Source organism: Dermacentor albipictus, chromosome 1 (assembly GCF_038994185.2).
Source record: "Dermacentor albipictus isolate Rhodes 1998 colony chromosome 1, USDA_Dalb.pri_finalv2, whole genome shotgun sequence".
Classification (NCBI taxonomy): Eukaryota; Metazoa; Arthropoda; class Arachnida; order Ixodida; family Ixodidae; genus Dermacentor; species Dermacentor albipictus.
Genome location: NC_091821.1, coordinates 160,833,351 through 160,849,794, shown reverse-complemented (window position 1 = coordinate 160,849,794; position 16,444 = coordinate 160,833,351). Strand labels below are relative to the sequence as shown.

Genomic DNA, 16,444 nt, shown 5'->3' with positions numbered 1-16,444 from the left:
AGCTGTGGCCAAAGCTTTGTGTCGTCCACCCAGTCAGTCTACGATATTCATCGAAACAGGTGTTCGGTGAGCCGCACCAGAGCGTCATGCACATCCATTATAAACACGGAGGCAGCTAAGGCAAGCAATTTACGCGTCACCACGTGATCAAACATGGCGGCCCCCACGGTATCGCCGTGAAAACGGTCTGTTGTGCGGTACGCGAGCGCGGCTGGAAATCAGTAGAAAGAAGCGAGTAATGCGTCCCCGAAGAACAAGCAACAACTGACTTTATTTTTGTGTTCGTCCAGCCTCTACGGCTCGGTTGCGCACCCTCGCACCACTTCCCTTTTCCGCACACTCCGCGATAAGATTTTACCGAGTCAAAAAGGGGAAAGGGGGTCTGGCTGCTGCTGTGCGACCGTGAGGCCGCCGCAGGTCTATTCGGCTATATATTGGGGCATCAAATTGCTTGTCGAAGAAAGGGGAAGCACGCAGTCGAGGGCGGCAGTGTCGAGCGGCGAGACCAGGAATTTCCGGACACAGAAGTATTGCAAAAGGTTAACAGTAACTGTAGCAGTCATTGCAGAATGCGAAAACAGTGAGCATTAGATAATGCAAATAAAACTAGCTATACAATATGCAGTAGAGATTAAAGTTGGCCTTTCAAGATGGCGTCTACTCCCGCGGCAGCAGCCTATGGTGCGGCTGAGCGCGCCCGCGCGGGCTTGAAAACGATCTGCGATATGGACTGAGTCTGTAGGTGCGCCGAGGGGGCTGATAGCTTCGTGTGCGCTTTGTCCTGGCCGCTATAGTTCGCGTTGAATCGAGAGGCAGCACGAAGGTCAGTTTGCTCGCTGCTGCTGCCGCGCTTCCTCACGCCAGCAGTTTGACATGTAGTTGTGAGATGTGCTTGCCTGTACGCGCGTGGTACCAGACTTGTCAATTGAGTAATGGAATGTTTCTAAGTTTATACTGCCGGTAAAACTACTATCCTTGGGCGCCATAACGTAAAGCTATTGCAAACTTTTCTATTCCAATTCTGCAATCAGTCCTTCGCGATTGGTCAAAAGCTTTTTTGAGCCATTCCCCACTTCGCCTGTCTGTCACGCGGCGTCACGAAAACCGCAGTGACTCCCCCATCTGATAGGACGCGTACACACTGATTATGCATCATTGGACCGAACAAAAGAAAAATAGTTGTTTCTGATTCGACGCCTTTTCGTCATTAGCCCCTGGCTATTGGTCAAGGTTTTCGGGCTGCACTCACTTCACTTGCCTGTCACGCGACGTCACAAAACCGCGAAAACTCACCGCGTCAAAAGTGACGTGTACGCGTTAAAGAAGCATTAATATGCCGAACAAAACTGAATTTCTTTTTCTGAATAGCCGCAGGCTGCCGCGTTCCAAAAGGAATAAAAGATGGCTGCCGCCTATCGCTCAGGCACTGGCTACTCGCACCTGCCCGAAAGCATGGGTTTATTTGCGCACAATAAAACTTCTTGCATGGCAGTGTAACGTTTTCGAGCACTTTCGGCACGTATACGACCTCGCTCTACCGACTTTTCTTTGCTGAGGATCCGTTTTAGCGGCATTCTTAACCTTCCGTTGCATGCCGCCGCGATTTTGGACAAGTCACGTCAAGCTAAGAAAGGGAAAGCGCACTAATCGCAGGCGCCGGCACACCCTCTTCATTCGGTTATCGATTTTCAATGCACTGGCTCGGCCCAATCGAATCCCTCTCCACTTGAGCGTGCTCCTCGCCTCTTGTCAGCCAATTAGATAAGACAAGGCGCACACTGTAGGCAATGGTATTCGTTTTTAAAGCGAACAAAAGTGACCTCCTATGAACGAGGAGAGCGCTTTATTGGGCTGTTCAGGCAGCGCTGCGTATCACCGCCTGATGTTTGCGTCGGCTGTTACGCGAATTTGACGTCAGAAGATTGGAATAATAACACATTGGAATAGTTTTACGTTATAGGGCCCCTTAATTCGTATATCTTGTCTAATAATTTGCTCTCACAATCTACGCTTCGCTTTTCGGGCGAAACTGAGACTTTTTAAAGACGTCCGACGGCTAGTCGCCCTAGCTCTCACGCTGCGAGCGGACACGTCGGGGTATGTGTTGTCATGCTCCACGTTGCTGGTCTCAAGTCAATTTTGCAAATCGCCATGGGTCTCACCGTATACGCAAATAGCTACTCGTACAACGCTCTCGGAATCACGCTCGTGTCTCTTCAGCCGGCGCCTGCGTACCGAACTGATGCGGCGTGTCTTCAATCAGCATCGAGTGGGCTTTCATCAGGCAGCGTTTGTAAAGCACGGTAAGCGCCACTGACATACTCCTCTATGGTTAGGTGAGCAAGCTAACGCAGGCTTTCACGTTCTCTCGGGGTTATATGCATCCTGTAATAAGTTGTTGTACCGTCTCGTCGTCTTGGCACAGAGGTGTCGCCATGACCTGTCTTGAGCCTGCTCTGCACAGCGCAGTAGCTGCAGATTTGCTGTCTTGCGTGTCAGAACTGACGTTGTCGTAAAATTGGGAGCTTCAGTTAGATGTAGTTCTCGTCGCGCACGTGCTCATTATCTGCTTGGTTGCATCACCAAAGCGATTTTCTTGTCTTCTCTCATCCGTAGGTCGTCAAAATGAACGGAACTCGCACTCATACTCGCTCACAAAATGTTACAGCGAAGCTTTCTAGGCATGCACAGTAGATATACACACACTGCTTGACGTTAACAGCAACTAGTTCGTTAGATGTGCCGCTTTTTTTTATTTTTATTTTTAGGTTCACTGAGACTCGCGAACACCAGACCAGTCTGGATCATCGGGGCTCAGACGTCGCAAATTACACGAAAATAATTTCGCTGCGGAAAGTAGCATTCTTGTGGTGTCTATGTGGAATGCTCAGTCCACACGTGGGAAAGGGGAAAAAAATGAAAGCTAAACGGAGCAGCTTTCCTTGTTCTTGCAGTTTCGGTCGTTGCAGACTTCGATGATTAGAATATAAAGCGCCTCTCTCTGCGGGATAATAATTTGGGATACTTTGCGTGAGCCAGGAAGAAACGAGGGAAAAAGAAACTCTAAGGGATCCTTCCGTAGCGATGAGCGCGCGTTCTTTGTTGTGCATGCGTGATCGGGTATTTAAGAAGGGTCGGCGAGATGTTGATTTTATTTGGCTGTTTGTCTGCACATTAAAGGAGCTCCGTCGAGTGCGGTTGATTAAAATTAATTATGCGCGCTGTCTTTTGCCGTCTGACACCAGTCGACATCACAGACGCTTTATTATACGCTCGCAAAGTGCGACGCAATAAGTGCGTTTCAACCCTTGGGAGAGCGTACCATATCTTCGTCTTTTACACTTATGATTTCGCTCATGGTCGTGCGGCGCAAACGCGGTTTTATTTATATCCCCCCCCCACCCCCTCTCGGAGGGTCCATATTTTAACGGTTTAGGTATTCGGAGTACGCGTGAAATGACGCCTGGATCTGAGTGTGGGCGTTGTGCGACGGCTTAACCTATATCTGCGCTGTCTTCAACCTAAGTTTGCCTTCCCTGATGTTTTGCCTCGTATTTGGGAGCACCATCTCCCAATCGCCTCGTATTCTCTTTCATCCCCTGGTTCTGTGCAATCACATTGTGCATAACTCTAAATATTAAAAAAAAAGACAGAATACCGTGCACCGTATCCGGAACATGTACTCTACTTCGTGTCGGGATATCTATGCTGCGCATTTCACTTGACGTAATCTTGGAATTTTTCTTTGCAGTTGCTATATAATCGACTTTCTCTTTTGCTGCGCATCTCTCTGTAGAGCAGGCTGGCGTTGCGTTCAAAACATCAGCCGAGTTGTTTGCGTTGAACGGCTGTCGTGAGCTAAGAAACGGGCCCATCGAGTTCGTGCGCTTATACGAGGTGTGCAGCTGGGATTAAACCACCGATCAAGCTTTTTGAAGCCGAGCATTCTAACCACTACCCCACGGCCGCTTCGTGTAAGCGAACGGATAATACTTGCATTGGGGCGCTGACGAACGCTGATGGTAGCGTCTCCTTACGGTGTACACACTGTGTTCAGGGTGCTCTCGGCCGCTCTTGTGACCGTTCGGTTCTCTTCGCTGCGGTTGTTAAGCGCTTTAGACGATGGGGTGGTTCATTCTCGGTGCTTAGTCGTGGCGTCACACGGCTTTCGAGCGCACACTTTTTCTCACGACGAAACGATGCGCGGTCTGCGAGGGCGTAGGCGCCATTCGTGACCCCGGCGGTCGCCGTATTTGTCCGTTTGCAGCCTCGAGGATACGCTACGAGATCACCCAGGGGAACATAGGAGGAGCGTTTGCGGTGAAGAACGAGACTGGCGCCATCTACGTGGCAGGCCCTCTCGACTACGAGACCCGGAAAGAGGTAGGGCGCAGCCTCCTGGCCTAATTGCCCATGATGCTGCTTTTAACACATAAACAGTCAGTGCACTGCTACCCCCCTCCCCCCACCAAAAATCATCATCATCATTGTCGTCATCATAGATTATGAGCCCGATATTGCATATCTTGTCTTGACCCATAAAATCACTTAGGCCTTACAACATCTTTCATGTTTCTCTGTTTTCTTATTTCTGATGTCAGTAATTGGCCATACCTACTGTCTTATACAATGGGCATCTATACTCTCATGGCTGCGCAGCCAATGCTTTGATCCTTGCGATGGCATTGGGGACTGCATTCTAGAAAGTAGTCTGAAGTATGAAGTTTTGTGCTTCGTGTTTTTTTTTATCTCTCTCTACATTCATTCATTCCTCACTTTGCTTCTATCAGCCACATTGTACTGCTAAGCTCAAGGCAGCAGGAAGGCCTTCAATGCTGCAGGTTTGACCCTGGCCACAGTGGCCACATTCGATGGGAGTGATATGCAAAAATGCTCGTGTGCTTAGATTTAGGTGCACATTGAAGAACCTCAGGTCGTCATAATTAATCCTGAGTCTCCCACTACAGCGTGCCTCATAATCAGGTAGTGGTTTTGGCACACGAAAGCCCAGAATTTAATTTTTAAGTTTAATGACCACTGTAACTCTCACAAATACCTGGCTAGTGACAAAAGGCAGCATTGCAATGTAAATGATATTTAAACTTTTAATTTACCTGTGTGTATGCAAAAGGACACTGGTTCCAAACAAGTTGGGAGCAGTCTGACCAAACTGCTTCTTTCCCACTTTCTAGGTTAGGTGTCCTTGGGCATGCACATGTATTTGTTCTCATTTTATGGTGACCACAATATATTGTGATAATACAAAATTTGTAGTGTTCTGAAGCCTTGGGGGGTGCTTCTCTTCAAATATATTTCAACATAATTTATTGCTTGGCTTGTCAGCACCAACTGCCGAATGATGAGTTGCCAGTGCCTTCTGCACTTTGCTTTTCCATATTACTGCCACTGGTTGTGTGTACAAGTGTGCACGTTTAGTACAAAAATTCAACTCCAGTCCGCCAAATATGATTGATAGGTCATACATTTTGCAGCAAGCTAGATACATGTACATTTTCTATGTTTGCAGTGAAAGGGTACTACAGGACATGCAGATCAGTAGCATGAGCATTGAATAAGTTTGCTTTTTTAATTTTATAACATGGTTTGCACATGCTATTGTGAACATAAAGTAAATGCTCTTTTCAGAAAAATAGCCTACAGGCTTCATTTCTGCAAATAATTTCAATTCGTAAAAGAACATTTAGGCACCATTTACTTCATTTTTTTGCAGTGTGTACATGTGTGTGCACGCATGTAAATGAGTGAAACATCTGTAAGTTGAAAAAATGGTATGGTGTTATGTAATCAGTACTCTTACACCTATTGCAGGTAGCGACATATTTTTTTCCCAGCTGCTAAGATTTTTCGTGGGGAATTTGTCATAGTGGCAGGAGTTTTTTCAGTGGCTGCTTGCAGATTGTTGCCACCCAGAATTGTGCACTCCTATTGGTTGTAGTTTCGACTGCGGCTGGTGGCATCAGACAACCTCAACGAGAACCACACAACAGTGCTCATCAAGGTCAAGGACGTCAATGACAATGCCCCCATCTTTGATCGTCCGACTTATGAGGCCCAGATCACTGAGGAGAATGACCGGAACCTTCCTCAAAAGATACTTCAGGTCCACTTCCATCGATGGACATGCTTAATGCTTATTGCCTGCTGCTGCCTTTTATTTTTTATAGAGCATGCGTTTCTTTTTTTTATTGTGTCTATGTGCATGTACTTCATGGGCTTTATTCTTGTATCGTAGTTTAAGCTTGGTGGGCATATTTGCAGGAAATCTAGAATTGGCATAAGCTCAGTGAGCATATTTGCAGGAAATCTAGACTTGGCATAAAGACTGAATCAAAGATGGAAAGCCTTGTCTGCTACCTATAAAGTTACAGAACTTTTTCTGATGTGTGCATAGAAGTGCCACTACCAGCTTTGGCTTTACAGTGGGGTAAGCTATTGCAGCACTGTTTCAAGAGTTTACAAAATGGGCACAGTCAAGACATTCATTTAATGTGCTGCATCATGCAGGCTTCTGAAAGAAGCCATTAGCCATGACATTTTGAACATGAAGTCTGAATATAGACACAGTTTTGGCTATGCATATATTTTATTTTTGTCCGTGGTAGTTTTCAATGTTTTGTGTGTGCTTCAATAGTCCTTGCGTCTGTTGTCTCAGTTCTTGAAGCACCATGTGTTTTATGTTTCCCCATCTTGCTTTTTCTTTTGTGCTTACTGTCGCGCTGAATTTGGTTCGGTGTGGCAAACATTCATGTCTGCTTATGCCTGGACAGGTATCTCATCATTCTCCACCCCCTTGTTTATTCTTCTATAGCTTTGCTGTATCCAGTAAATTACCTTTTCGTTCTTAGCATGAAACCATCAAAAACGTATGATTTTTAGGTTCGTTGTGATGTTAGTCACTTTAAGAACACCACCGTGTCTAGCCAGGTGGTGTTGTGCCACCAAGGGTGGCCTAGCACTGCATGAGTGGCATGTGTCTGAGTGTGCACTTTTTTTCCCCCCATTCTTTCCCTGCCCTTGGCCTTGTGCTGCTGTGGTGCCAGTTTAACTTGACGCTGGTGGCATCGGACACCCTGTATGAGGGCAGCACCACAGTTCTTATCCACGTCAAAGATGTCAACGATCTTCCACCTGTTTTTGGCCAATCTTCATACGTGACCACCATCGAAGAGGAGGTCTCCCACAATTTGCCAATGAAAATTATGACGGTATGCATGGCTTATATGTATAACAGTCTCTGGAACTTGAAGTTTGAGGACAGAAAGTTGCACACAGTGCACATTAAAATTTGTCATTCTAGGCTCTTTTGCCAAGTTTGTCAAGCTTTTGTTACAGGGAGATAGTGTGTTAGATATAATTCTACATTTGGTGGTTTTCTCTTTATCACTGGGTTAAAAATACATCATCCTAAAGTTTTATTCTTGTCGATTATTCACTTTTTACAGTCTTAATGTTCTTCTAAACCTTCCAACATTGGTACTTACATGTTTTTCTCTCCTAGTTGAACTTAAGCAACAGGATCTGTCGATCTGTTACTTGGTTCTACTGCTTTTAAACTGGTAATGTTCAGTTCATTCTAAATTCAGTAGAGAAGTGCAAATATCTTGGCACTTCTCAAGTTTCTTTTGATGGAACTTAGCTTGTTTTCACAGAAGTTGGCTGTTTCTTTTGCTTATGATATACCTCAAAAGCCTTCCACAAAATTTTAATGGCTGATTTTTTAAGACTGCTTTAGTGTTGCTCAGGCTTCCTAAAATATTTGCGCCATGAAACACAACCGAATCACATGTTGCAACATGCTGTCTTTTTTTGTCCTTTAAAAAAGAAAAGGAAGAGTTTCAAACAATCTGTCAGCTAAGTGAATATTTTGACACAACTAAGAGTCCCTATTTTGCCCTTGCATAGTTAATGAGTGGAAATATGAGATGCTAGTTTTTTGTCTATGATGTCTTCCTCTTTCTCATTCTCGTTAGTCTATCCAAACTAAGCCTCTAATTATTCTTTGTACCTTTGCCCCTTTGTAATTAGTCTTTTATAACATGTGTGGTGGTCTTATAATTATGGCTATCCAGTTTTTTAGAACATAAATGGCTTCTAATGGCATCCTTGTCTTGGGAAGGTGAGGAAAGTCCAGCATGCTTGTCACTGCATCCCAGGAATCAGTCTGCGATTCCATACTTGCATGACCTCTTACTTGCACTGTTTATGCTGCTGCTTGAATATTTCGGTTGCTCGGCATGTAACATTTTACCTTCTACTCTTTGCCTGTGGTTTAGGTAAAGTATTTGCATGATACATTCTTTGTTGGATTGAACAATATCCTTGTTAACTTTAATTGATCCACAAAACATTGTCTTTGTATACTAACAAAATAAAAGTAATAAACCCCTTCTACTTTTACTAATAGCTGTCAAGCATTGTAGCTAGCAAGGTATGCAATATTTGAGATCTTGCAGGGCAGTAGTCATTTAATGAACTGATAAACAATTTTCAAAACCTATTTCTTGTGGTGCGATAGAAAGCTCATTGAAATTTCTGGAGCCCTAAGGGGGTAGTCCTAAAAGCAACTGAAAAAATGTTCAGCTTGTATGTGATGTCACATTCTGTGCGAGCAGTTTTAAGGATAGTTCACCACATAGTGATGGCTTGCAATTTGGCAACCATTCTGTGTCAAATTAAAGGAAGTAATTTGTCAAGAGAAAACATCATGCTTGCTGCTTCCATAAGTACAAAGTTTGATGATTTCATCTGTGCCTTGATCTCGTTGGACATTGTACATGGCTGTCAGTGCCTTTAATACGCCAAACAAGAGTAGCATGCACTTTCATAACCAGATTGTAGCATTTTGGATATCTTTTCTTTTAAATGGGCTGTTGTCCAAGTAATTGGACACCACTCACTGTGCAATGGCCAGGCAGTTCAGCCAATAATATTTTTAAATGTTGTCAATGCCACATTTATTATTTTCATAGTCTATTGTGCTGAACTTGTTTTTTTTTATATTTCAGGTGACAGCAACTGATGGTGACAAGGACAGAGAGTCCTTGATAGTTTACTTTTTGACGGGTCAAGGTGTTGATGAAGACCCCGGTAATAGCAAGTTTGCAATCAACACAACTACTGGAGAGATATATGTACTAAAGCCATTAGACAGGTAAATACATGGTGCCCAAATTATTACATGGTGCCCTCATTATATGGTGCCCTCATTATTGAAGGGACTATAAAGAAAATTATATATTTTTATTATTTGAGTCAATTTGGATTTGGATTCCTTGTACCGCATTTTGTGGGTTGTTATTCATTTGATCATATATTTCTCTAAAAACATGGGTTGAGAAACACCACTTTGTACTTCCAGCATGCCTGATGACATGTTAAAACAACCATTCATGAGCAACATGCTAGTAATATTTATTATAGTAGGTGCTGTGGTATCCACATGCGCCTTGCACTTAGCTCAGTTTTTTTATGCTGGGTCAGATAGCTAGTGCCATGCAAAAATAGAGGTGTATGATGAAACATGAGCATGTGGAGCACTGAATAAGTAACCCTTAAGTAAAGTGTCTCTGGCACGCACACCAGAAGCCAGTACAGTGAAACCTCGTTAAACCGTAGTTGGCCAGAGCTCAGAAAAAGTACGTACTAAACGGTAGTACTCCTTAACCGAAGTAGCATGAGATCGCCCACTTACTTGTCAAAAACCGAACACAAAGAGAGCGCAATGAAAAGGGAAAAAACATGCAGTATCTATTTACTACGCGCGACAAAAATGTTATTTTCGTTTGATGCCGCGGCGGCCTAGCAGCGATGACAGCGGCCTCAAACTTACTGAAGCTGCGAGCCAGCTTTTCAGCCAGGCCCTTCTTCTCGGCAAACACTCGCATGGCAGATTCCTCATTGGCGTAGCATTTTCTCCATGCACAGGCTCGGTAGCGTTGCAGAAGTCGCGGGACACCTTTTCATTGCAGGGTTCTGTTCTCGTCACGACGATTGCATTTATGAGCCTGGCGTAATGCGCAGCTTCTGCCACGGTCAGGCCTCAATCGCCCGTGCTGCCGCTTTCCATGTCATCCTTATCACTGTCGCTAGGCGACACTTCGGCAACAACAGAGGCAACGATGACGAAAAGTTGAACCTCATAGCCAACATCTCATTGTGGTTGCAGCAGTGCTGCTGAGCAACTGCATCGTATTCCAAATACCACACACCGTAGTCAACAGTAGACCCATGTAGCGTGCAAGCACCGACTTCTTCGTGTCACGTTCAATGTCTAATTTTTCTTCTATGCTGAGCAATCGGCTTTTTTTTTTTTATCCGAGCTTCGGCATGATGCGAGTCCTCACTTGCACGACGCCACGACACTCTCTGGCATGGCGCCGAAATGATGTTGATGTTGGTGTGGCTTCACATGCAAACGTACAGGGCACTTGGAGGCCGTTGTTCTGATCTGTGAGGCTTGTTGTTCTGCCAGGCTGCCCGATGGTGACTACGCACAGCCGTGCTTGCGCGACGAAAATTGCAAACACCGTGTTAACCGATACGTACACAATAAGCTGGTACAGTTTATGCGGATACAAAACACATTATGTTCAATGGCCGCTGAGTCGGGGATTCGACTTTACTACTTTTGAAACGAACCTACTGTTTAAGCGGGTACGGTTTAAGGGGGGATGCGGAGCTAAAATACCCATTTCATTGAAAAAAAAAAAGTTTTTTATTTGAGTTGTTTTGAATTGCTTGTTCAATAAAGAATCTTCTCACCAAGTTGGGTAGGTAACTGAGCAGTAGAAAGGAAGAAAATGAATTTTCACAAGTTAGTGGCATGCATTACCCGTCGAATGCGACCCTGAACGCTGTTTTTCCAGGCACAGCCGTATAGTGGGCAAGAAACGAAATGCAAAGTGAATGCCCACGTTAGGAAGTGTGTTTTTCACGCTTTTTAGGCAGGAGCGACCTTCTATCGAGAGTACACCGGAGCAGTAAGGAATAGCAAAAAAAAAAGAAAGGCATATTTTTTGGCCACGCCAACTGCAGAGTGGCTGGAAAAACCGAAACCGAAAATGCAATTGGCGGAAACACGCCATGTGACCACGCAGCGCTGTTTTTGCGCCATTCGACGTCTCTCTTGCTTTGGATGCGTTCTGCGCTGGTTGTATGCGTCACTTCTTCCTCCCACGACTTTGTTGGAATGAGCGGGTGGTTTGACAGAAGATGCCCGTAACAAAGTCGTCGACATGGAGAAGCTTCGGAAAGCGTAAACGCACCGCAACAGTGAGAGGCCTAAAGAGCACTGGGCGACCGCCTGCAAGTGTGGAGCGTCTGCCTGGGCATTCGCAAGACCCATGCCTGCCGCTGGTGATCAAAGCGAACTCTTCAGGCTCCGTTGATGTTCGTCATCTGGGGATACTACTGGTCCTACCAAAAGTAATGAGTGCCAATTGACAACATTTGAAAGGAAGGGCGCACTACTTTGCCAGGGTCATGATTCTGACGACGAGATGGAAGAAATGCCCGAGCTGAGTGGGTACCGTCACATGAACGTTACAGCAATCAAGGAGTTAATAACATCACTTCTGTGTCCACATTGTCATGGAAATTCGTTAGATTTACAAGAAACCGTTGTGGGTGTGAATCTTGAATTTGTCGTGATGTGCAGCAGGTGCGTGGAAGTCGAGAAGGCTGCACACGCTTCACCTGTGAAGTCTAGTCGCCAGTCTGAGCTATAAGTGCGTCTCATGGTTGCAAGCCGTAACTGTGGCATGAACTACAAGAAGCATGGCAAACTTTATTGGGGCATGGACACACCGGTTCCTATGCACCACAAGACATACCAAACAGTGGCAGAGAAGGTGCACAGAGCTGCTATATAAGCAGCAGGCGATGTGATGCTTGAAGACGGGGCTGCTGTGAGGGCAATAAACTACGTTGCTGGCCCCACTGATCTTTTGGATGTGTGTGTGAGCCATGACGGAACTTGGCTTAAACATGGCTATACCTAGCACTTTGGTCTCGGCATAGCTATTGAGCTCTAGACGGGCTTGGTGCTGGATTATTCTGTACAGTGCAACTATTGTCATGGCTGCAACTATGGTCCAAAAGAAGGTGAGGATGGACATGAAGATTGGAAAAAAGTTCACAGTGAGGTCCGCCAGAAGAATTTCGCTGGCTCTTCCAATGCCATGGTGGTTCAAGCTGCAGGCGCAATATTCAGTCGCTGTAAGGAGCATCACAACATGCAATATACCACAGTGCTCTGTGATGGCAATAGCAAATACTTCCTGCATGTCTCCAGCCTCAAGCTATACAATAAAGAGATTGTGAAATAGGACTGTATAAACCATGTTGCGAAAAGAGTGTACGCTGGAATTGAGAAAATAAAGAAAACGATAGGAGTCTAGGAGGGAAGGGGAAGCAGACGCAAAGTGTTGTAAAAAAAACTCGCTGCTTACTATGCATCTGCCCTGAAATACAACGCTCCAGATGTTAAAAAAAAAAAATGGAACGAGGAGTATTTGCGACGCTTTCTGAGACTCTTGGTGTCACTACAATCTGCACAGAGCCCTAGTTGCAGCGGGCAAGCTATCAGTGCCAAGATCCCATTGTCCAGCTTTCAGCAGAGACGTTACCAAAGAGCTGGTGCCTCTCTACAACAGGCTTAGTAAGCCAGAGCTTCTTGCGCAATGTTCAAGGATGCAGACACAGAATGCAAACGAGTCCTTCAATGCTCTTGTATAGAAAAGGTGCCCAAAGACAGAATTCGCATCACTGAAAACAGTGGAGACTGCAGCAGCCCTGGCTGTGCTAGAATTCAATGAAGGAGCATGTGACATCAAGAGAGTTCTCAACAAGCTGGAACTTGAACATGGAGTCCATACGAATAAGCACGATGCGGAATCAACGAAGCAAGCCATTTTACGAGCGCAGGCAAGAGCGATAGATAGTGTAAGAGTTGTCGGACGATCCTACCGCTGTCAACCAGATGTAGGAGTCGTCGGACGACCTCGCCGCTGCCACCATTTTAAGGAGTTGAAGGTCGTAGAGAGGAACTCGGTGAACAGGATTTATTTACATTATTAACATTTTGAACAAGACATACATCGACAGTCTAGCATGACTCCCATATGGAGCCCGCCAGACTAACATACAGTAAACAGCTTACGAGCACACAGCTCACAAGTACATTTCTAGCATGACAACGAGCACTTGGCTCCCAACGACGAGCACACAACGAGCAGCCGCCAAACGCTACTTATAAGCACTTGGTACCCCCCATGATTCCCAGTGGACGGAAACGTACGTCCAGTCATCGTTCGATGTCATCGTAGATGACCCGGCCTTTTGGAGGAGGCGGGCTGACATATTCGTGTTGCACACAAACACAAGTGTAATAGTCCGGAGCCGGTGTTAGAGGGGTTTCGTTGAACTCTGCTCCGTCTCGGGTGGCGCTGGCGGGTAGCACATTCCTGAGCTGACCCCGCACCACGTGGCTGCCGATTATTTGCAGTTCTCTGAAGTGCGCCCCGGCCGGTTAGATTGAAACACGTGCAGTGGGCTGAAAGCTGGCATGTTGTCACCCCGTACGGCCATTCCTAACAATAGGTGTAAAGCTGAAAAAAAGAGACGACGCCTTGAAGCTATAGCCACAGAGCAGCGTCGTGTTGAAGAGGAGGGCCTGACATATGCAGCAGGGCACTTTAATTATTTCTGGTCATAAGAATAAATGCCATGCTCTGAAATCTTTGAACTGATTTTTCTCAGTTCACACTTTCTGCAAAAAAAAAAAAACCCTTTAGGAAAAGTATCATTTCCAAACTGCTTCACCAAATGCTGCTTCCTACGTTTTTTCTAGACTTAAATCTTGTGAGGAACAAAATGAAGTACTTTTCAGATGCCTAAATGTTTTCCAACATATAATATTTAGCAGATCTTTGGCATGTAATGACAGCGAAAAAATAAACTTATTTTCAGAGTGATGGCATTTTTACAGAAATGACATAAAAATGTGCAACTGACCTTATCCTGCGCTATAAACCTTCTAGAAGGCATCTAATCGCAAATAATTTGTATATTTTCATTATACTGTAAATGATAGTTTCCGTGAGTTGACACACAATATTGTTCAATTTCACAGTTATAACTTTCTTTCTCGTGGCACTAGGGTGCTGACATTTGGAATATATTCTAATGGCAACAAGATCAACTACCCGTGAAAATTTCATGGAAATTGGTTGAGCGCTTCAAAAGTTGACCCTTCAGCCTAGCATCCCCCCTCAACGAGGTTTTACTGTATCAAGGGTTTTCATTACAGCTTGGAAAAGAAAATGCCAACTCGCAAACTATTTCATTCTGGCACATGAGTGTAGCCTCTCTCATGCAACCCTCCACTCCAGGGCTTGTCACATGGTTGACAGCTATCCATTAAAGGTCAACTACAACAAAACTTTGGACCACTTAAAAAGGCTAGTTTCAGGTAGTGAAGATATAGAGCAGTCTTCGTGCAAACTTTTACGTCTGGAATAGCGAGTGAATGTATAATCAAAAAGCTCGCAAATAGTGATTTTTGATACTGAAACTGGAAAATCATTACCATTTGCCAGAAGTGATGCATGACTCGGAATATGCAGCTCTCTTGGCATGGCCATTGATACTAGGTGGCAGCCACAGCTGTCTGTGACATACTGAAAATTCTCGGAGGTGATGGACTGGGACTGACGTTATATCTTCTAATCACTGCTCGCATCATCTGCTTAGGTTCCATGTAAAGGTTGCTAATAAATTCAATTACCAGGCCCACAGCTTTGCGAAAATTTCTCCCATAGCATAGGCTACTCATATACAACCAATTTAGCCAAAGTAAAATTTTGTTACAGTTGCCTTTAACATGTTCAGTGTGGCTGCACTTGCGGAACCCCCTATTTCTGTGTATGATGACTGATGGGTCACTTGTTATATTCTACTGGTGCACCGTGACATACTGGTGAGAGTCGCCAAAGAACTGCGCTCCTTTGACACTTCCTCGAGGCACAGAGAGACAGCGCCACGATGTGTCAAATCAGAAGCATCAAAATTGTTTTTATCTACGTTGATTTCTAGCAGACGTCTTTCACACTGCAGAAAGTCCTGCACAGCCGCATAGTGGTTGTAACTGTCGTGACCAACTCGTGACCCACGTCACCGTGAATGTGTTAGACAATAAAACTGCCAGCACTCCTTTAAAGAGGACTGGCACCTTGCTTGTTTGTTCCTGTGCTCCTGCTCTCCTCTCATCCATACTTTTTTAAACTTCACATATGCAAATATATTGGTTAGGTATGCATTCTGCGAAAATGTAATGGTTCACATTTCATAGTATTTCAGCATGGTCACAAAAAGTATAGATGTCAACCAATCACATGTGTATTCCTGATTTATCGCTTTCAGCAGTTTTTACTGACATCGAGGGAGTCACTAGCTATCTGCTGTCTTTTTGCATTTCATAGATAAATTAGAGCTTTAAGTACCCCAGCAGAATCGTGGTGAATGTGGTCTGCAGTAAACTGCATACAAAATTTAAATTCGCTCTAGTGTCCCTTTAACTGGGCTATATGGGTACAACATACTTATTTACTTTCTTATTTCTGCCATCTTTATTGCTGTCAATATATCTTGCAGTTTAATGGATCAGCTAGTTTAGTTTCACTGTTGCCAGGTATTGCTAAAACCACTGAAATCTAGTTGCTTCTTTTTCGCTTTCTTTTTTTGTTATTCCCTCTCCTTTTTTGACGAGTAGTATGTATCTGGTACTTTTCTCAGATAGATTCTTTAGTTTGGTCAGTTACCACTGGTCGGGAGCTGTAATGTACATTTGAATTTCGTTAATGTTTGTTACAGAAGTAAGGTAGTACAAAAGCACTTCATGTTGTTGTGTTGTATTCTTCATTGCTTTCAATGTTGTGTGCCATTGAATACTATGCAGGGACCTTCCACATGGGCGTTCCCAGTGGCGCTTCACCGTTTTTGCAGAGGATGAAGGGGGCAACGGTTTGGTGGGCTTTGCGGACGTTCTCGTCAACCTCAAGGACGTCAATGATAATGCCCCCTTCTTCCCATCAGCAATTTACACGGGTAATGTCACGGAAAATGGAACAGCTGGTAAGTAAATGAAGCCTGCTGAAGTTAGCCATTGCTCAAGCACATATTATAATCTGGACCAAAGTAAACAAGTTTGCATTCTGAAATTTTGTTGTTTAAGACCTCTATCATGCAGCCTGTACATGCTTAAAGGACCCCTGAAACGGTTCGGACAAATTTTGTAGAAGTGTAGGGTACAGCTAAAGTTAATAATTCCCGCCACAATTTGTGTGAAACATTTCATATTAAGAGAGCTACGGACAATTACAAGTTACCCTCCTTACATAGTCATGCATTTTCTCCTCAACTCGTT

At 44.6% G+C, this 16,444-nt stretch overlaps 1 protein-coding gene across 4 annotated transcripts in view; it reads left to right on the top strand.

The window, feature by feature from the left end:
* CadN (neural cadherin) overlaps positions 1–16,444 on the top strand; it is a 300,943-nt gene that overhangs the window by 238,863 nt on the left and 45,636 nt on the right. For all 4 annotated transcript variants that reach the window (XM_065443455.2, XM_065443446.2, XM_065443469.2 and 1 more), the window contains exons 17-20: positions 4,268–4,383; positions 7,062–7,226; positions 9,027–9,172; positions 15,977–16,152. In XM_065443455.2, coding sequence (XP_065299527.1) covers positions 4,268–4,383; positions 7,062–7,226; positions 9,027–9,172; positions 15,977–16,152 — 603 coding nt within the window. The remainder of the gene's footprint in view (positions 1–4,267; positions 4,384–7,061; positions 7,227–9,026; positions 9,173–15,976; positions 16,153–16,444) is intronic.